The sequence below is a fragment of the Emiliania huxleyi genome, assembly GCF_000372725.1.
Source record: "Emiliania huxleyi CCMP1516 chromosome Unknown EMIHUscaffold_18, whole genome shotgun sequence".
NCBI lineage: Eukaryota > Haptophyta > Isochrysidales > Noelaerhabdaceae > Emiliania > Emiliania huxleyi.
Window position 1 is genome coordinate 290352 of NW_005200784.1, and position 18364 is coordinate 308715.

Genomic DNA, 18364 nt, shown 5'->3' on the forward strand with positions numbered 1-18364 from the left:
AGCAGAGCGCTGCTGCTGGGGGGTGGGTCCCGACCCCCCCAGCAGCAGAGCGCACGGACCCAAGATGACCCAGCTCTCCCGCGCCTCTTCGCCGCCGCCCCCCCTCCACCCTCGGCTCGTGTTTGAGCGTACGCTCGAGGCGGTTGTGTTCATCGCGCCTTCGAGCCCGGTTGGCAGTAGGAGGGCCCGCCGGTGAGACCACTGATTTTGGTGCCGACCATAAATTCTCGCCACTGGAACACATGCTACTTACAGCTGCTGTCTGTACAGAGATGCCAGAAGTGATGCCAGCACCCCCCACAGGCAGAGCGCTCCTGCTGGGGGGGGTCCGGACCCCCCCAGCAGCAGAGCGCTGCTGCTGGGGGGGTAGGGGGGGTCCCGACCCCCCCAGCAGCAGAGCGCTGCTGCTGGGGGGGGGGGGGGTCGGCCATGGCTTTAGATGTGCAGGGGGGGGTACCGAGCAGTGTGCGGCCGCTCTTGAGTTTTCCGTCAGGGGCGGCGACCCCCCAATATCTACAGATGATATGCGCATCCTAGATGCCAAACATCTAGGATGCGTTTTCCATCTAAGGACACCGGCCGGGTGTCTCCACTATGATTGGGTTCTGCAAGAAGATAGATGGTGACGAGCGTCTTTTTTGATAGCGCGTGACATCTCAGATACTGCAGTCGTCTTCAGACGCACAAGTGTGCCGAGATGATACCCTCATCTTGGGTTAGTCCATGCATCCCAGGATATAATGTGGCATCTGAGGATGCGCAATGCATCTCAGGAACCATGAGCGCGTTGTCGGATGTTTTCCAATATTTTCGATCGACAGTGTCCACGGAGTTTTTTTGCCGAACCCAGAACCAAATAAAAACCAGTCTTACATATAGGCAACCGCAACCGTCCATGTAGTAAAGTCAGCATTAGCACCACAGGGCTAAGTGCCCCCCACCATCACTCAGTGGCTCCCAGTTCCATCACCATCAGTGGTGTTCCACAGCGACGACATCTCACTTATACGACTTAGCATAGCAACTGAAATTAGCATAGATTCACAGTCTCCATTCCAACTTTGATCCAATGGCTCACACGCCGCTCAAGTCTTTATAATTTAACTTGCATTTTAATCATTAAATGCCAAGGCCCAAGCATCTTGGGATATGCGAAGCATCTTCAGACGGATGATTCGAGCATCCCAGCACCCTCCGGCATCTTAGTTGAAAAAAACACCTAGAGATGCTCGATCATAGGCAAGACAGTGTGCAGTCCAAGTAGGGTGCATCTTAGATGCATATTATCTCAAGATGCGCATATCATCTGTAGATGGGGGGGTCGCCGCCCCTGACGAGTGTGACGTTCCCACTTTTCCCAGAGTTCTCCGGTTTTGTTCACATGTGTTGCCGCTTGCGGGGGCCATCCTTCGTTTAATAATATCAATCTGCGCTCTCCTCTGCTGCTGAGCTCATTGTACGTTGAGCGCGTGTCTTGTGCGGCGCACCTTCTTCTAATTTGTACGTGTGTGCAACGAGATCAATCGTCAACACAAGAAGACGGTGCATGCGAATGTGTGGAACTGTGATCAGTTGCCTCGTCCTTGTGACCGCTCGAGCGACTCTAACGCCGCCGCCGCGCCAATCACTATACAACCGTTGCTCACCTCGCGGCCGCGGCGGAGAAAGTTGAGCGCAAAGGAGAGCACCGCGGGAAGGGGTCGCACCGCCTGCAGCACCTGCAGCGCCGAGGAGCGTCAGCGCGTCGGCTGCGTCTCGGCTGCGTCTCGGCTGCGTCTCGGCGGCGTCTCGCCTGCAGCGCCGCGGCCGTGCTGACGAGCATCAGCGTCTGCTGCAGCACCAGCATCCACCGCTGGCTCATGTAGCCTGCGGGCAAGAGGCGCAGGCAGGGGGGCGAGGCGGCAATTCGGAACGAGCTGAGGGAACGAGCTGAGGGGTGTGTCCGTCGCAGCTCGGATGCCTCTCCACCGCCTCTCCGCTGCATCTCGCTTCGCACCTCGCTTGACCAGCGTCTGCATGAAGAACTCGCAGACGTAAGCAACGTTCAGGCAGAGCCAGTACAGCCTGAAGTGCGCCGTCCCCACCAGCGCCGCGCCCTCTCCTCCTCCTCCTCCTCCTCCCATCGCGACGCTGACGTTGAGCCCGTGCAGCAGGAAGTGCCTACCTCGCACCTCTCCGCCCGTCGAGAGGCGCCCCTCGCCCGCAGCCCGCCGAGCCCCCCCTCCCCGCTCGCTTGTACAGCAGGTACTGCCACTTCTTCAAGCGGTAGAGGAAGCGGATCAGCGGCGTGGTGCCTCCGACGCCGGGCGTCTTGTAGTTGGCCGAGAAGCTGTTGACCGGGAAGCGGCTCCGCGCCAGCCACGGCAGCAGCAGCGCGGCGGCGAGCGCCTGTCCACACGACAGCCGCCCGTGGAGGAGAGCGCCTCGCTCGCACCGCCTCGGCGCGGCAGGGCGCCGTGCGCGCGGCGCGGCTGTGCGGGAGCGCGGCTGAGGCGTACAGGAAGCCGACCTGGCAGAGGTTGAGAAGCTGGTAGAAGCAGTGCTCCAGCATTTCGCTCCGGCTCACCGTCGCCTGAGGCAGAGGCGGAGGGAGAGGGTTGGAGAGGAGGAGGGCGGCACTCCGTCCGAAGGTCGGCCGCCTTCTCGTCGAGAATGCCGGACGCCTCGGAGCCGCGCAGGTGGACCCGCGCAGAGCCAAAGTCGCGTGCAGCGGAGAAGGCGGTGGCCAAGCCGAGAAGCGACAGGCCGACGTCGTATGCGCCGCGGAGGCGGAGGAGCGGAGTCAGCCGCACGTCGGCCAGGCCGAGCATGAGGTAAAGGAGCAGGAGCGAGCCGGTGAGGCGGTGGGTGCGGCCGTACCGCGGAAGCAGCATATGCGGGTGAGCGGCCATGGCGAGCAGCAGCCGCACGAAGAAGAGGGCGAGGGCGCCGTCGAGGAGCCGGCCGACTGTCAGGCCGGGCAGGAGCAGACGGGCAGCCTCGACGTCGTGGAAAAGTGTCGCCATTGTTCTGGTTAGTCTTGAGACCCACTCGAAAATCTGAAACGACGCACCCTTTGGAAACGCTTGCCGCCTCTCAACACCCTCGTATATGTTGCGGTACTTCAGCGCTCCGGCAGTGGAGAGTGTGCGGTCACTTTGTCGCCAGGAAGGGTCGGAAGCGCTCCGGCAGTGGAGAGTGATAAAGAATTGCGATCACCGATCGTAGCACCAGTCCGAGCCTGTTCTTCATCTTACTACATACCTACGCTCGCAATCCTACTACAAGCGGCTTCGCTCACAACGTGACAGGTGACGCCTACGACTACTACCAGCATCATGCTGCAAAGTCTAGCGTCGCAGACGCGGTACCATTGACAAATCTGCAATATACCCCCAAGTCGGGAGATCTTGCTCTGGAGGGCTGCATATCTAGCCTCACTGGGAGCCTGCCTTCCTTTGGGTCATGAGGGCAGGGAGGGGCCGGGCATCTCCTGTGGTGCATTCTTGGCAGCCAAGGAGCAAAGCACGCGGCCCTGGCTAGCTGTGGTGTGGCCGGGAAGCCGTGCGAAAGATGCGTGCCCGCACTAAAGATGCGGACCACACTAAATGTACTGCAGCTGCCTGCACCTAAAGTGAATGAACTAAATGTGGCGCTAAAGACGCACTACACACGCACTCGAACACACACTAAATAGCGCACTAAACTATCACTAAAGTTCATTCACAGCCTTGTTATTGAGAAGAAAATACGTCCTATGGCGCTGTGCGCTGGCCTGTGATGCACACGCACTAAATTTAGCCCAGCGCCCTTTACACTCGCGCGGCGCAGGTTGCACATGATGCGCATGCACATGTACATGTAGCCATCCCGGGTGGCTTCTCCCGTGCGAGGAGAGCGATGTCGCGACCGGGCTTCGCGCGGCTCTCCTCCATCGAGACTCTCGATCCGGACCGCCTCTCCGATCGCCACTCCCGGCAGAGTGACACCTCGAGCGGTGCGGAGCAGCTGCGCCGCACACGCTCGCGCTGGCGACGCGTGCGGCTCCTCACTGTGCTGCTTTCCCGCGACTCTCGGCTGAGCCACGTGGTCGTGGGCGAGCGCTACCGCTCCACCGCCCGTCGTTTGCGGCTGATCCACGCCGCCAAGACCGGCGCCGCGACTCTGCTCGCCGCCTCTGTTTCGCTGATCGACCCTTTCGAGCGGGCGACCAACGGGACCGGCGTCTGGTGCGTCATCACGACTCTCATCGTAATGCAGTCGCAGACGCTCGGAGGCACCACGCACAAGACAGTCAACCGCGTCATTGGCACCGTCGCCGCCGCTATAGCGGCGCTCGCCGCCGGCTTTGTGGCGAATGTGCTGGAGACCGCGCACCGCAGCCTGGCGGCGGTCTTTGTGGGCGGCTGCGTCTTTGCGGCGACGGGTGCCGCAACTTTCCTGGCGGGCAGCAAATCGTGGGCGCTGTGGTCCTACGCCTTCTTCCTCACGGCGCTCACCTTTGACTTTCTGCTGCTCCTCGAGTGCCGCCGGCTCCGCACGGCTGCCGCTGCGCGTCGAGGCGTTCCTCACTCACGCCGCCGCGAGCAGGTACCGCGACGACTTCACGTCTGGCGTGTACCGCATCGCGATGATCCTCGCCGGCGCCGTCATCGCCGTCTGCGTCTCCGCAGCGCCGCCAAAGATCCTCGCGTCGAACGAGCTGCGAGGCAGCCCTCGCTAGACACTCGCCGTCGCCAGACACTCGCGTCGAACGAGCTGCGATGGCCTCTTCCCGGGGCCTCTGGGGGAGACCTCTACGAGACCTGATGACCTCCTTGATCGTTCCACGCCTGCGACCACAACAGGCATCCTCGCGGACAACCTCCTCGACGCCGCCGACGCCGCGCGCCGCGTGGTGGACGCCTTTTGCTCGGGCGCGCGGCTGCACCGCATCTCCGAGATCTACGACGACGACTACCCCGAGATCGAGTGCGACCTGCACGCCTCGTACCAGCAGATCATCCACTCCCGGCCGGCGTACGAGGCGGCCGTCTCGGCCGCGTCGTGGGAGGAGTGGGAGCTCAGGCGCGGCGGCGACTGGGAGCCCTTTCGCGACGTCGGCATCCACATGCGCCGCTTCGTCTACTCGGTGTGCCAACCCCTCCTGCCCGCCGCGCCTCCTGCCCGCCGCCAGCGCTCAGTCAGCCCCGCTCTCGCCCCTGCCTCTCCACCCTGTCGAGCAGGTCGTCTCCCTCGACGAGTACGCGCGCCACCCGCTGCCGGGTGGGGCCGCCTCCTCGCGCGCCCACTTCAGTGCGCGCTCCCCCGGCCCGCAGGCCGCCCTGCGAGCCTCGCCCGGCCAGCCCTCGCCCGCACCCCTCCGCTCGCACAGGCGCCCTCCTCGCCGGCCCTCTGACGGAGCTCACCCTCGCGATCTCCGCCCTCCTGCGCAGCCTCGCCGCCACGGCGCCGCGGTCGCGGGCGCCGCGCTCACTCACTCCCTCGCCCGACTCCTCCCTGCCGCTTCCTAGGTGCGGGACGGGCCTCGCGCGCTCGCCCTTTCAGCCGACGTGGGCGCAGTGGCGGGCGGCGGGATGCGGGCGGCGGCGAGGGCGGGCGAGGGAGGCGGGCAGGGCCACATCGCCGGCCCGACGCGTCGCGCCTCGTCGGGCTGCTTGGCGTGGGTGGTGAGAGTCGTAGGGGCGGGCGGCGGCGGCAGGGGCAGCAGTGGCGGCAGGAGCGGCAGCGGCGGCGAGGGCGGCGGCGGCGGCGACGATGGCGGCGACGAGGGCGGCAGCGATGCGGGGGGTTCCACTCGTGCCGAGGCGCAGCAGCAGGCGGCGGCGGCGGTGGAGCGAGCGGCGGCGGCGCTCACGCAGCAACTGGCCACCTTTTGCCGCGACGCGATGGTACTGCGCGGTGGCCACTCTTGGCCGCGCGGAGTGCCCTTCTTAGCCGTGGTGCGTGTGTATAGGTCGACTTGCCTGACGAGGAGGCGCTGTGGATGGCCACTTTCGTCGCTTTTGTCCGCCAGTCGGCCGACGCGGTGAAAAGCGAGCCCTCTCCTCGCCCTGCCCTCGCCCCGCCACTTCTCTGAGCACACGTTCGCTTGCTCCCCCCGACTCTGCTGCAGCGTGAGGCCTCGCCCCGTGCTGTGAGTAGGCGCGGCGCGCCCTCCAGCTCCACCGCAGCACCGACGCGGCGATGCGCGGGATCGACGGCGGGGGAACGGCCGCCGGCATCGCCGAAGCCGGAACGTCTAGTACTGCGGAGGATGCTGTGGACGCGGTGTGAGACGCTTGTCGGCCTCCAGTTTTTCTCAGCGTTTGTGCTGCATTTGCTCGTCTGATATTGACGACAGTTACGTTATAGCGCGCCGCCATGGCCCATGCGATGCGCGGCCCACGAGACACCTCGAGCACCTCAGGTCACAGGTGGCACCTCGCGGCACCTCGCGTCGGAGCCGGCACCCCTGGATGCCGGAGAGCGAGAGGCCGACCATCGCGACAAGGACACGCCAGAACCCCCCTCTGCTGAAAGATCGGGCATGGCGCTTGGCGGCATGCGGGCGGAGGGGGAGGGACCCGCTCTCCTCCTTCGTTTACCCATCTTGACCTTGTTGTTTACGGCGAGTCGCAAGAGCGGGGTCGAGTGCACGGAGCTAAAGTGTGCCTCGCCGTCCTCTCGCAGCGCCGGGAGTCGCTTAGGCGGCTCCCGTGCTCCCGTGGTGGACCTGTGTTAGTGCCAGTGCGCGCCAGTCCCGTTGCCAGAGCTGTGAGAGGGAGGTCTTCGCTTGGAGCACTTGCTTGGGAGTGCAGTCGGTGGCTATGGGTGTGAGGTTGCCGACAGGGCCGGGGAGCTAAGAAGGTAGAAGCGCACCCAGCGGGCCGGATGATTGGCATCGGGTTACGGGCTAGAGAGCCTAGCCCGGGGGTGTGTGCGTTCGAAGGGATTGTCGGAAAATTCTTTTGTTCGCTCCCGTATTCCAGTGCCCGCCTCGACCGCCTCCACCTCCACCCACCGCTCCTCCTCCTCCGAGCCGGGGGAGCAGCGTTATGTCTAGCGAGGGAAAAAGAAAATTCCTTCGCAGCGCGACAACACTCCTGCTCTATTTGCCACGCTGCTCTTGAGCTGTTGAGCTCTCTTCCCCCACCGAGCAGCTGTCGAAGCGGCTGCGGCAAAAACTAGACAGTGGCGGCTTACGGGAAGGCGGCGTCGTTCCTCGCCGCCATGGACTCGCGACTGTCCGACGTCCACACACATTACTCGCTGCACAGCGCCATCAGCCTCGCATCGGTGGCGCCTGGCCCGCTGCTATGGAGGCTGGTCTCCAAGGAGGGCTTCGGCCGCGTCCTCGTGGCGGCCTGTGACCTGCCGGCCGCCATCTCGCCACACTTCACCCATCATCAACCGAGGCTCCATGCCGAGGCTTCGTGCACGAGCTCCATAGGCGGGGACGCTCGTCTGCTCCGAGCGCCCTCTGGTGGTGGCACCCGTGGCGGCGGCAAGCAGCCCCGCCGCGCTGCGTGGAGAGGCACAGGCGGTGGCGGTGGCGCTCCTGGAGAGCCCAGTCGAGGCGGCTGCCCTGCTCTGCTCTCCGGCCCACGGCGAGGGCTCGGCCGAAGCCGTCGCCTTTGACGTTGCAGCCGACGCGTTTGCCGCCGCCTGGAGCCCCGCAACGCCGCCGCCCTGGAGCCAGCTGGCTCGCAGATCTCACCGGCGGTGCGTCTGTTTTGACCGCGTAGCCCTTCCCACGACTCCGCGACGGCAAGGCACTGGCTTGGCGTGGCGTCCGTCAACGTGCACGCAGCGGAGCGGCCGGCGCGAGGCGTGCTCGGCCTGCTCACCTCCATGATGCAGCACGACTGCACGCCCTCCGCTCACGTGACGGCAGCGCCCTCCCCGTACCCACCCGCAGCCACCCTAACCCTAGCCCTATGCCCAAACCCTAATCCGAACCCGAACCTGAACCCGAACCCTAGCCCTAAGCCTAACCCCCGCGGACCGCGAGCAGGTCGGGTCCGAGGCGGGAGGCAGCCTCCTCTCGCTGCGCACCTGCCGGGACGTGGCGCAGGGCGGCCGCCTCTCCATCTCGTATGTCCGCAGGAGCCTCGGTCGGAACCTTCTCGGAACCTTCCCACAGGCGAGCCCCTCTCCATCTCGTACGTCGTCTCCTACCAGCCGACCGCCGACCGCCGCGCGCAGCTGCTCTCGCAGCACGGCTTCCGCTGCGCCTGCCACCGCTGCGAGCAGGCGCCGGAGCTGGTCCGCTGCTTCGTGTGCCACAGCTGCGGCGAGGCGCCCTCCTCGCCCGTGGCATCGGACGAGGGCGGCCGCTCACGCTCCCAGCACCCGCCTGCTCTGCCCGCCTCGCTGATGCCCGCTGCTGATGCCCGCGAGCAGGATGCCGCTCGCTGGTCTGCTTCGGCTGCGGCGACACCACTTCGCTCGACGACGAGTCGTGGGCAGAGCTGCTCGCCGCCGAGCGATCGAGCGACTTGGGCGAGTGCATGCGCCGCCTCCACCCGTACCACCACAAGATGGTGGCGGCGTACCGCAGCAACATAGGCCCGCCCAGCCTCCCGCTCGCGCGGCGCTGCCGGCCCGCCAGCCCCTTCCCGCTGCGAGCAGGCCGCGTCCCCATCGCCGGAGGGCAGCGCGCAGAGGTCTACTGCCAGTTCGCAGACGCGCGGATCCGCCTCTCAGGCGACGGCCGCACACAGTCCTAACACGCACCAAGTCCTGCCCCGCGACACCGCGAGCCGCTCGGCGACGCGCCTCCCTCCTCCTCCCCTCTCCTCCAGGCAACCCGCTCGACCCGCTCGCCGCCGCCGACCTCGAGCGCGCCGCCGTCTGCTACCGCGCCGCAGGCGACGCCCCCTCCGCCGCGCGCCTCTTTTGCTCGGCAGAGGAGGGCTTCGTGGCGCATTTCGGCCGCCGAAGCTCGACCGACGAGGGGCGCGGCTGGGACGCGACCGCGACACATCCACGTTGCGTGCCTCCTAGGCGTTGGCTCGCTAGAGGCGGCGCGCTGCCGGAAGGCGCTGTCCGCGCTGCAGGCTGCGCGAGGGCCGTGAGCCGTGGGCGCGCTGCAGCGGGCCGCGGGCGGGCGCGCGCCTTGATCATGATGAACGACGGCAGCACGAGGTCCGACGCCGCGCCGCCGTGGTGGGCCGACGGCGCGGCCCGCAGAGGCGAGCCGGGGCGCCGGCCCGTCTCTCTGTCTCGGGTTTTGGGCTGCGTTCTCTGTTGCTGAGAGAGCCCGCGTTGCTGAAGCGCTGGCACAAGTGCAGGTCTCGTGCGGAAAAGAAAATACATTTTCCTCCTGGTAGAAAGGGGATGTCGGATGTCTCAGCACTCGCTGCACAGTGCCGTTTTGTCGGCGCCTTCTCCACGAGTTACACTGAGCTTCGACCTTCGTCGCCTCAGCACTGTCATGACACCGGTCTCAATGTGCGCAATGTCCCACCCCCCTGCGCGGGGCAGAGGTTACTACTCTACGCTGAGCATGCACATGCATGTGACGCCTGTTTTGGAACAGAATGGGGCGAAGAGAGACGACAACATCTGCCCCCCGCGAGCCTGCTGGCCGAGGTCCATCAGCTACAGGACCGCAGGTGCGCCCGTTGCCTAGCCACGGACCCTCTGCGCAGAGCCGTCGCGGCGCGAGAGGGCTCTGCTGCAGATACCACTGCTGCGCGCGCTACACGTACTCCGTGCGTCGGGATCCTGGGAGTCTGCCCCATCCCACTACTGTTCCCAGAAATCTATCACTCCATACCCGCTCGTCATCGCGTGGTTCCACTTTTCCGATTGACGCGCTCCTGGCCGTTTGCGGCCTCACGGAGCATTGTCGGCGGCGCGTCGATGCTCAGGCCCCCTCAGCCGCTATCATCCCATCCACCTCGCTGGCCCGGAGCTGCCTTATGGCGTGCGCACCTTCACGCGTCGCCCTCGTCGTGCGGGATGGCCGGTTCTGCCGCTCACAGGACGTGCGAGAGGCTCGCTATAGATCATCTCACGCTCCTCCACCGCGCCACGCACACCCGTGTCGCTCAGAGCGGTGTGGGAACAGCGCCTTGGACGCGTGGTACGCGGACGCGCCGCGAGAACCCGTGCCAGGCAAGCTTCAGCCGCCCCACCGGCGCTCAGTCAGCCCCTCCAGCCCCACCAGTGCCGCCCGCTCCAGATGGCAGTCTGAGGCCTTGACGAGTCCTTCCAGGCTCCCGCCAGCAGCGCCTCGTGGCGTGGGCTGCACGGCCCTTCGAGACGGCCCGGGAGGCGACGGAAGAGCCACTCTTTCGCCGTTGAAGCGGGATAAACGACCCGTAAGGGCCTCTCCCACTCGGGCCTCTCCCACGCTGCCGCGGCAGCCGCCGCTACACCATCCCCACCGGCCCCGTTCCATCCCCTTCCCCCCCCTTCGCGCCCTCGAGAGCTCACTCCGCATCCCTCCAGCGATGAACAGGACCGCTGGGGCGATGAGCGGCGTGCGTGCCGCCCAGGGTGGCCTCAGAGAGGCACCGAGAGTTGAGCTCTCTATAGGCGGCCCTTGAGCGCGCGTGCCTCCGGCAGCACCGACCCCACGGAGACGTCCACGTCGGCCGGAAGCGCGCCCAGCACGCCCAGCACGCGCATCGCCGCGCGCCCCGCGGTGGTGGTCTTGATGCGCCCGGGCGCGCCCGCTGAGGCGTCTGTGGCGTCCCTCGCACATCCGTTTCCCGCGCCACGGCCCCCTCCTCACCGCTTGCCACTCCTCCGGCGTTAGGCAATGGTCGGAGGACAAATAGCGCCGTCTTTAGGTCGCGTGGCAAGCGCCACGAGCACGCAACTACGGTTTTGATGACCTCGCAACTGGCAGGTGGCTCACTGGGTGACGACGAGTTTACGGCGCTGCTCCGTGTCAACAACCCCACCACCGCCGCCCTCGCGCCCTCCCGCCGCCGCCGCCATGAGCGGCTCCGCCTCGCCCTCTCCGCCGCCTCCCTCCGCCTCGCCCTCGCCTCCGCCTCCCTCCGCCTCGCCCTCTCCTCCGCCTCGCCCTCGCCGCCGCTTCCCTCCGCCTCGCCGCCGCCGCCGCCGCCGTCGGCCTCGCCGTCACCGATGCCGCCGTCCGTCTCGCCTCGCCGCCGCCCCTGTCGGCCTCGCCCTCGCCGCCGTGGCCCTCCGCCTCCCCGTCGCCACCGCCGCCCTCCTCCGCCTCGCCATCGCCGCCCGCCGTCACCGCCGCCGCCCTCCGACTCGCCGACGCCGACGCCGCCGCCCGCCACCCTCGCCACTGCCGCCCTCCGCTTCGCCGCCGCTGCCGCCGCCCTCCGCCTCGCCCTCGCCGCCACCTCCCGCCCGCCTCGCCGCCACTGCCGCCGCGGTCGACCTCGCATTCGCCTCCGCCTCCCCTCCGCCTCGCCCTCGAAGCCGTCTCTCTCCTCCTCGCCGCCGCCGCCGCCGCCGTCGACCTCGCCGTCGCCGCCGCCTCCCTCCGCGTCCGTGCCGTCGCTGCCGCCGCCGTCCGCGTCGCCGTCACTGCCGCCGCTGTCCGCCATACTCTCGCCGCCGCCGCCCTCCGTCTCGCCATTACCGCCGCCGCCCCCCGCCTCGCCGTGCCTCCGCCGCCGTCGGCCTCGCTCTCGCCTACCTCCGCCTTGCCGTCGCCTCCCTCCGCGTCGCCCTCGCGCCGCCCTCCGCCTCGCCGTTGCCGCCGCCTCCCTGCCTCCACTTCACCGCCGCCGCCGCCGCCATCAACCTCGCCCTCGCCGCCGTCTCCCTCCGCCTCGCCGTCTCCTTTGCCTCCCTCCGCCTTGCCGCCACCGCCACCGCCTCCCTCTCGCCGCCGCCGCCGCCGCCGCGCCGCCGACCTCGCCCTCCACCGCCGGCTCCCTTCGCATTGCCATCGCCGCCGCCTCCCTCCGGATCCCCGTCGCCGCCGTCGCCGTCCGCGTCGCCGTCACCGCCGCCGCCCTCCGCCTCGCCCTCGCCGCTACCGCCGTCCGTCTCGCCGTCGCTGCCGCCGCCCTCCGCTTCGCCCTCACCGCCCGCCGCCCTCCCGCCTCGCCGCCGCCGCCGCCGTCGGCCTTGCCCCCCCACCCCCACCCCACCGCCGCCGCCGTTGACCTCGCCGCCGCCGCCACCGCCATCGACCTCGCCGTCACCGCCGCCTTCCTCCGCTTCGCCCTCGCCTCTCCTCCCTCCGCCTCGCCCTCGCCGCCGCCTCCACCGCCTCGCCGTCGCGTTCCTGTAGATATCTCGCCGTCGCCGCCGCCTCCCTCCGCGTCGCCGCCGCCTCCCTCCGCGCCGCCGCCGCCGCCGCCGCTGTCCGCGTCGCCGTCACCGCCTCCGCCGTCCGCCTCCCCCTCGCCACCGCCGCCGTCCGTCTCGCCGTTGCTGCCGCCGCCCTCCGTCTCACCCCCGCCGCCGCCGCCGTCGGCCTCGCCCTCACCGCTGCCGCCGTCGTCCTCGCCGTCTCCGCCGCCGCCGTCGACCTCGCCCTCGCCGCCGCCATCCTCCGCCTCGCCGCCGCCGCCGCCTCCATCCGCCTCGCCGTCGCCTCCCCCTCGCCTTCGCCGCTACTTGCTCGTATTTTAGGTGCGTCCACGCCTCGCACACCACCTGACACCCTCACGCTGTCTCCCCCGGCCTCAGCCGCGGCGCGCCGAGGGCGATCCTGCGCAAGGGATCGCTGCTACAGAGCAGCGGCGGCCGGCAGCGGCGCGTGGCGCCGGTAGCGCGAGCAGCGCCATCCGCGATGGCGTGGAAGTCGGCAGAGGTGCGTAGGGCAGCGCGAGAAGTGGCTGCCGCGCTCCCGACGGCAGCAGCAGCGCGAGCACCGTGTCCGGCATCTCGTTCAGTAGCGGCACGTCGCGGCTCCTTTCTGACTTTATCAGCTCGTTTTTTCAGCTTGGCCTACGAGGGGAGGGAGCACGAGCGCTGAGCAAGTGGGAGGGCAGACAGGTGTGTGCGTGTCGGGAGGTCGGGGCTCAGCTTGGCGAGCGCGGTCTCGCCGACGCCGCGAGGAGATGCACAGCTCCACGTGCTTGACGCCTTCTCGGACTCCTTCTGGTTGCGCCTCTTCTTCTTCTCCTGGATCTGCGCCAGCTTGTTGTCGTGCCCCGACTTGAGGCGCGCCATCACCGCGCTGGTGACCCACATGCCGCACCACCGCCCTCGCCGCCGCCCTCGCCGCTGCCGCCCTCGCCCCCGCCCCTGCCGCCGCGCCCCCTCGTCACCACCACCCCCGCCGCCGCCCTCGCCGCCTCCCACCCCGCCGCCGCCCCCGCCTTCGCCGCCGTCGCCGCATGCCGCCACTCTCGCCCATCCGCCCCCTTCGGCCCTCGCCGCCTCCGTCACCGCCGCCGCCCTTGACACCAGGCCACACTCGCCGCCCGCCACCCTCGCCCGGCCACCGCTCTCGCCACCATCGCAGCCGCCCTCCCCACCGCCATCCTTGCCGCCGCCCTCGCCTCCGCCGCCCTCCTACCCCTCGCCCTCGCCCCTTGCCGCCGCCCTCGCCGCCGCCCTCACCGCCCCCTCCGCACCGGCCCCGCCCGCCGCCCTCGCCTCCGCCGCCGTCCGGCATGCCGCCACTCTCGCCCTCGCCTCAAGCCGCACCGCCGCCGTCACCGCCACCGCCCGACCCACCCCACCACAATCGCCCACGCCGCCATCTCTGCGACGCTGCCGCCCTCACCTCAGAGCCGCCCTCCCCGCCCCCGCTCTCTCACCCCCGCCACCCTCGCAGCCGGCCCTCGCCGCCGCCACCGCCCTCGTCACCACCATCCCCGCCGGCCCGCCACCCTCGCCGCCACCCTCGCACTCCGCTGCCCTCGCCGCCCCCTCCCGGCTGCCCGCTTCCCTTGCCGCCCCCTCTGACCGCCACGACCCTCGCCTCTCTCCACCTCCGTCCGGTGTGCCGCCGCTCTTGCATACTCTCTTTCCCTCGCCTCCAGCCACCCCGCCGCCGTCGCCAGCCCGCCGCTGTCGCCGCCGCCGCCGCCTCCGCTCTCGCCACCACCGTCTCCGCCGCCACCCTCACCGCTACACCCTCGCCCCCGCAACCATCTTGGCCGCCACCGCCGCCACCGCCCTCCCCGCCGCTCTCGCTGCCGCACCCTTGCAGCCGCCTTTCCCACCGCCGCCGTTGCCGCCGCCGTTGCCGCCGCCCTTGCCACCGCGTCCTCGTCACCACCGAATGCAGAAAAGAAAGAAAATAACCGGAAGAGGGGATGGGGGCACAGCGCGACATGGAGAGGGGCTACGCAGGATCATCCACCATCCACAGGATCACCCACGACGGGAAAATTCCTTTTAGCCGCGCGCCGTGATGAATCAGCCCCGTCGCCGTCTATGCCATCAGCCCTCCCGCCCCCTCGCCCACGCCCTCACCCCCGCCGCCATCTCACCCTCCGCCTTCGACCTCCGCCTCTGCCGCCGCCCTCTCGCCGCCGCCCTTGTCGCCCCCTCTCCCGGCCCGACGCCGCCCTCGCCTCCGCCGCCGTCCGGCACTCCGGCTCGCATGCCACCGCTCTTGCTCTCGCCTCCAGCTGCCCCGCCGCCCTCGCCACCGCTGTCGCCGCCGCCGTCGGTTGTCGCCGCCGCCGCCGCCGCCGCCACTGCTGCGGCCGCCACCCTTGCCCCCGCAACCATTTTTGCCGCCCCCGCCACTCACTGGCACCACCCTTGCCGCCACCCTTGCCGCCACCCTTGCAGCCGCCTTCCCCACCGCTGCCGTTGCCCCCCCCCCCCCCAGTCAGAAGAAAGTGAAAGATTTTTTACAACAAAACTTCCTCGCACAACACTGGCGACTGGGCACGGGACTGTGGCGCACACACTGGCACTAACACAGGAAGAATTTTGAACACTGGCAAACAGGGATGGGAAGAGGACAGAGTCCCCACCTTGCTCCTTGCGGAACAAGCAAGCAAGGGTCTTGGGAGGATGCCATTTGGGGGTGCGGGGGCACACAGCGCGACACGGAGAGGGGGTGGGCAGGATCACCCACGATCACCCACACAGGACAGTGGGAGAAAAAATGTCTTGGAAGGACGACGCGCGCAAAAATTCTTTTGGCGGCCTTGAAACGAACGAGACCTCGGGGCGGGCGTCCGCCTCTCTCCACGCGCTGCTGGTGCGCAGCGTGCGCCGTTCTGCACTCGGGCACACCACCGCTCCACTCTCCGCTCTCCTCCAGCCGCACAGAGCCCAACCAGACCCCCCGACGGTCGGCGTTGAGCGTCGTTGAGCAGTGCCACGAGAGGCAGCAGCGTCTCCCCGTGTGCCACAGCCGCGTGTGAGTTGCGATGGGAGCCAGCTAGCCTCCCAACCGGCCTCCCGCGCACACTCGCACTTGGCAGCCTCGAGCCTCACCACGCCCGCTGCACACTGCCTCAGGCACCTTCGCTCCCGCCACCACGCCGCCGCTCCAGTGCTCCTGCCACTGCCGCAGCCCTCCGCGTCGCGTTTCCGCCACCCTTTGACCGAGGCCGTGCGCTAGGCCGGCGTGCAGCTACAGGTGCGCAGCGGCGCGCGGCGCACCACCGCCGCGCTCTCACTCCTCATCCCGGCCAGCTCTCCCCTCTTTCCGCCCCGCAGCTCCCCCGTCACCTCGCGATATCTCCCTCCCTCCCTCCCTCCCTCTCTCGGAGCCTCTCGGCAGGCCTCTGTCCCTCCGCCCCCCTCCTTCCTCCGCCGACCGCGCACCGCGCCATCCCCGCCGCCGTCGGCCTCACACCAGGTCTCATCGGCGCTCTCTGCCGTAGGTTGCGCGCCGCTGCAGGGCGGGCTGCGCGGCTCGTCGCTCGTGCGTCAGGCGCGGCCGCGGCCGCGGCGCTCTCGCCTCTGCTGAGGCGCGCTATCTGCTCGCCTCGCCGCTCTCCCCCCTCTCTCGCACCTCTCTCCGCACTCTTCCCATTCGCGCCACGCCGCGGCGTCGCCACCGCACCGCCCTCTCTCGCCCTCACTGCGCGCTCCTCACCTCGCGATATCTCCCTCCCTCCCTCCCTCCCTCTCTCGGAGCCTCTCGGCAGGCCTCTGTCCCTCCGCCCCCCTCCTTCCTCCGCCGACCGCGCACCGCGCCATCCCCGCCGCCGTCGGCCTCACACCAGGTCTCATCGGCGCTCTCTGCCGTAGGTTGCGCGCCGCTGCAGGGCGGGCTGCGCGGCTCGTCGCTCGTGCGTCAGGCCGCGGGCGGCGCTCTCGCCTCTGCTGAGGCGCGCTAGCTGCTCACCTCGCCGCTCTCCCCCCTCTCTCGCACCTCTCTCCGCACTCTTCCCATTCGCGCCACGCCGCGGCGTCGCCACCGCACCGCCCTCTCTCGCCCTCACTGCGTGCTCCTCACCTCGCGATATCTCCCTCCCTCCCTCCCTCCCTCTCTCGGAGCCTCTCGGCAGGCCTCTGTCCCTCCGCCCCGCCCCTTCCTCCGCCGACCGCGCACCGCGCCATCCCCGCCGCCGTCGGCCTCACACCAGGTCTCATCGGCGCTCTCTGCCGTAGGTTGCGCGCCGCTGCAGGGCGGGCTGCGCGGCTCGTCGCTCGTGCGTGAGGCGCGGCCGCGGCCGCGGCGCTCTCGCCTCTGCTGAGGCGCGCTATCTGCTCGCCTCGCCGCTCTCCCCCCTCTCTCGCATCTCTCTCCGCACTCCTCGGCGGCAGCCCCGCAGGCTCGGGTCGCTGCAACCTCGAGTCGGGTTGGAGCGGCTGGGCGGCGCGGGGGCCAGCGTCGGCGGCGCCGCCCCGCCGCCGCCTCGACTCCTCCTCCTCCTCCGTCGCTGTCTACATCTTTCGACGGCATGCGCCGCCTCGCAGGGCGCGTCCAGAGCAGCTCGGGCGGCGCTGCTGCGGCGGGGGCGGATGGCGCGGTCGCCGCGCCGCTCATCGGTGAGCCGGCGCCCCGCGCAGCGCTCCGGCGGCCGGCGGCGTGTTTCGCCGCTGCGGAGGGCGTTGTCGTCGCGAGGGGCGGGCCCACGGCGGCGGAGGCGCTGCGCTGACGGCCGCTGACGGCGGCGGTGAGGGCCCAAGCGCCGGCTGAAGAAGCGTTGCCGCGATTGCCGTGGCGTGCCGCCTGGCGGGCCCGGCGAGCGGTCCCCGCCGGTCGGGGCTGCCAGCGCTGCACGGTGCGAGCCGCAACTCCCGCCCCCCGCCACCTCTCGCCCCTCCCCCAGCCCTCTCCCTCTGCCCCGCCTCTCGCCCCGCCCGGGACTCTCCCCACGCCGCCTCTCCGCCACCCGCCAGCCATCCCCGCCCCCGCCACCTCGGCCCTAGCGCACACGCACCCGCACGCGTCCCTGCCGCAGACTGGCGCGGCGACAAGGCGATCGAGGCCGAGCATATGCGCTGGAGGCGACGGCCTCGACTTGCGCGCGATCGGCGCCTCGCTCCTCTCGGCTCGGCAACGATACGCGGCGCGCCAGCGTCGGCCCGCTCAAGGCTGCCCCGCACACACCCCTCTCGCCGTCGCCTCCTCTCTCCTTCCCCCACCCTCCCCCTCCGCCCCCCTCCCCCTCTCCCGCGGGGCGCGGCGCCCCCCCTCATCCCGCAGCCCTCGCGCCCCTCTCCTCTCCGCGCGGTCACCGTCACCGCCACCGTCACCGTCACCGTCTCACCGTCTCGCCTCTCCCCCTGCCCCTCTCGCCGCAGGCCGCTGCACGGCGCTCGCCAGCGGCGCCGCGACGCGAGCGCTCTCGCCCCTCCCCCCCCCCACCACCGCTAGGGCCGACGGACGCCCCGCGCCTGCGTCCACCCCCCGCCGCCATGAGCCGAGGCTCATGGCGGCGCCTCGAGAGAGCCGCCGCGCGGCGCGGTCGCCGGTCCGGCGCAGAGGGCCGGGCGCCGGTCTCCGGAGCCGGGGGGGCCGTCCGTGGGGCGAGGAGGGCGGAGGGGCGCGGCGGGGCCCGCCCAGCGGTGGGAGGGGCCGCGGCAGGGGCGTCCCGGTCCCGTGCACCGAGGCGGGGCGGCGGGGTGTGGTGCGGCGAGGTCGGTGTGCCGTCCGCCCCGGTCCCGGAGCCCGTCTCCCGGCTCCGCGGGGCCCAAGTCGATTCGTTTCGGGGGTGTTGGCTTTGTTTGCAGTCGGTGTGCGCGTTTCCCAGCTAAAACGTCGCATTCGGTTCGCATTTGCATCCCCAGTCCCATTCCATTCGGCTTCGGGGCGAATCGGTATGACTGGGGCCGCAGTTTCCCCAGTGTGTCCGCGCCTCGGCTCGTAATGGTCTTACCCAATCAAAGCGGCGCCCTCCGGCGTACCACTTAGAGGAATACGCATTTCTGCGGCGAATACAAACGCGAGTACGCGCACCGGCGCGGACACACTGGGGCTTGTCTGGCGGTGCTGCCCGCGCGGTCGGTACCGCCCTCTCGGCCACCCAAGCAGGTGGATAGGTGAGGAGACGCGCAGAACGGCGGCCGCGAGGCAGCCGGC

General features: G+C 69.7%; 4 protein-coding genes across 4 annotated transcripts; 3 read left to right on the top strand and 1 right to left on the bottom strand.

The window, feature by feature from the left end:
* Positions 1 to 1476: 1476 nt before the first annotated feature.
* Positions 1477 to 3144, bottom strand: EMIHUDRAFT_434337 (hypothetical protein). The gene is made up of 6 exons (XM_005783365.1): positions 2640 to 3144; positions 2456 to 2572; positions 2234 to 2388; positions 1997 to 2160; positions 1793 to 1866; positions 1477 to 1718 (listed from the first exon to the last, which is right to left on the bottom strand). Exons 1-6 carry the CDS (start codon positions 3003 to 3005, stop codon positions 1569 to 1571), a joined length of 1026 nt encoding a protein of 341 aa, XP_005783422.1. The 5' UTR covers positions 3006 to 3144; the 3' UTR covers positions 1477 to 1568.
* Positions 3145 to 3784: 640 nt separating this feature from the next.
* On the top strand, positions 3785 to 6325 carry EMIHUDRAFT_449622 (hypothetical protein). The gene is made up of 5 exons (XM_005783366.1): positions 3785 to 4502; positions 4570 to 4671; positions 4783 to 5110; positions 5936 to 6007; positions 6124 to 6325. The coding sequence occupies exons 1-5, from the start codon at positions 3880 to 3882 to the stop codon at positions 6253 to 6255; spliced, it is 1257 nt and encodes a 418-aa protein (XP_005783423.1). The 5' UTR covers positions 3785 to 3879; the 3' UTR covers positions 6256 to 6325.
* Positions 6326 to 7081: 756 nt separating this feature from the next.
* On the top strand, positions 7082 to 9281 carry EMIHUDRAFT_449623 (hypothetical protein). Its single transcript, XM_005783367.1, has 9 exons — positions 7082 to 7338; positions 7412 to 7683; positions 7734 to 7845; positions 7976 to 8075; positions 8105 to 8226; positions 8421 to 8504; positions 8593 to 8638; positions 8766 to 8881; positions 8968 to 9281. The coding sequence occupies exons 1-9, from the start codon at positions 7192 to 7194 to the stop codon at positions 8980 to 8982; spliced, it is 1014 nt and encodes a 337-aa protein (XP_005783424.1). The 5' UTR covers positions 7082 to 7191; the 3' UTR covers positions 8983 to 9281.
* A 5705-nt stretch (positions 9282 to 14986) lies between these two features.
* On the top strand, positions 14987 to 18059 carry EMIHUDRAFT_449624 (hypothetical protein; the record flags this gene model as incomplete). The annotated part of the gene is made up of 7 exons (XM_005783368.1): positions 14987 to 15082; positions 15346 to 15466; positions 15714 to 15806; positions 16115 to 16163; positions 16447 to 17063; positions 17244 to 17351; positions 17587 to 18059. Coding segments are annotated over exons 6-7 (546 nt in total), but the record flags the coding sequence as incomplete, so codon positions are not given.
* Between the last annotated feature and the right edge of the window lie 305 nt (positions 18060 to 18364).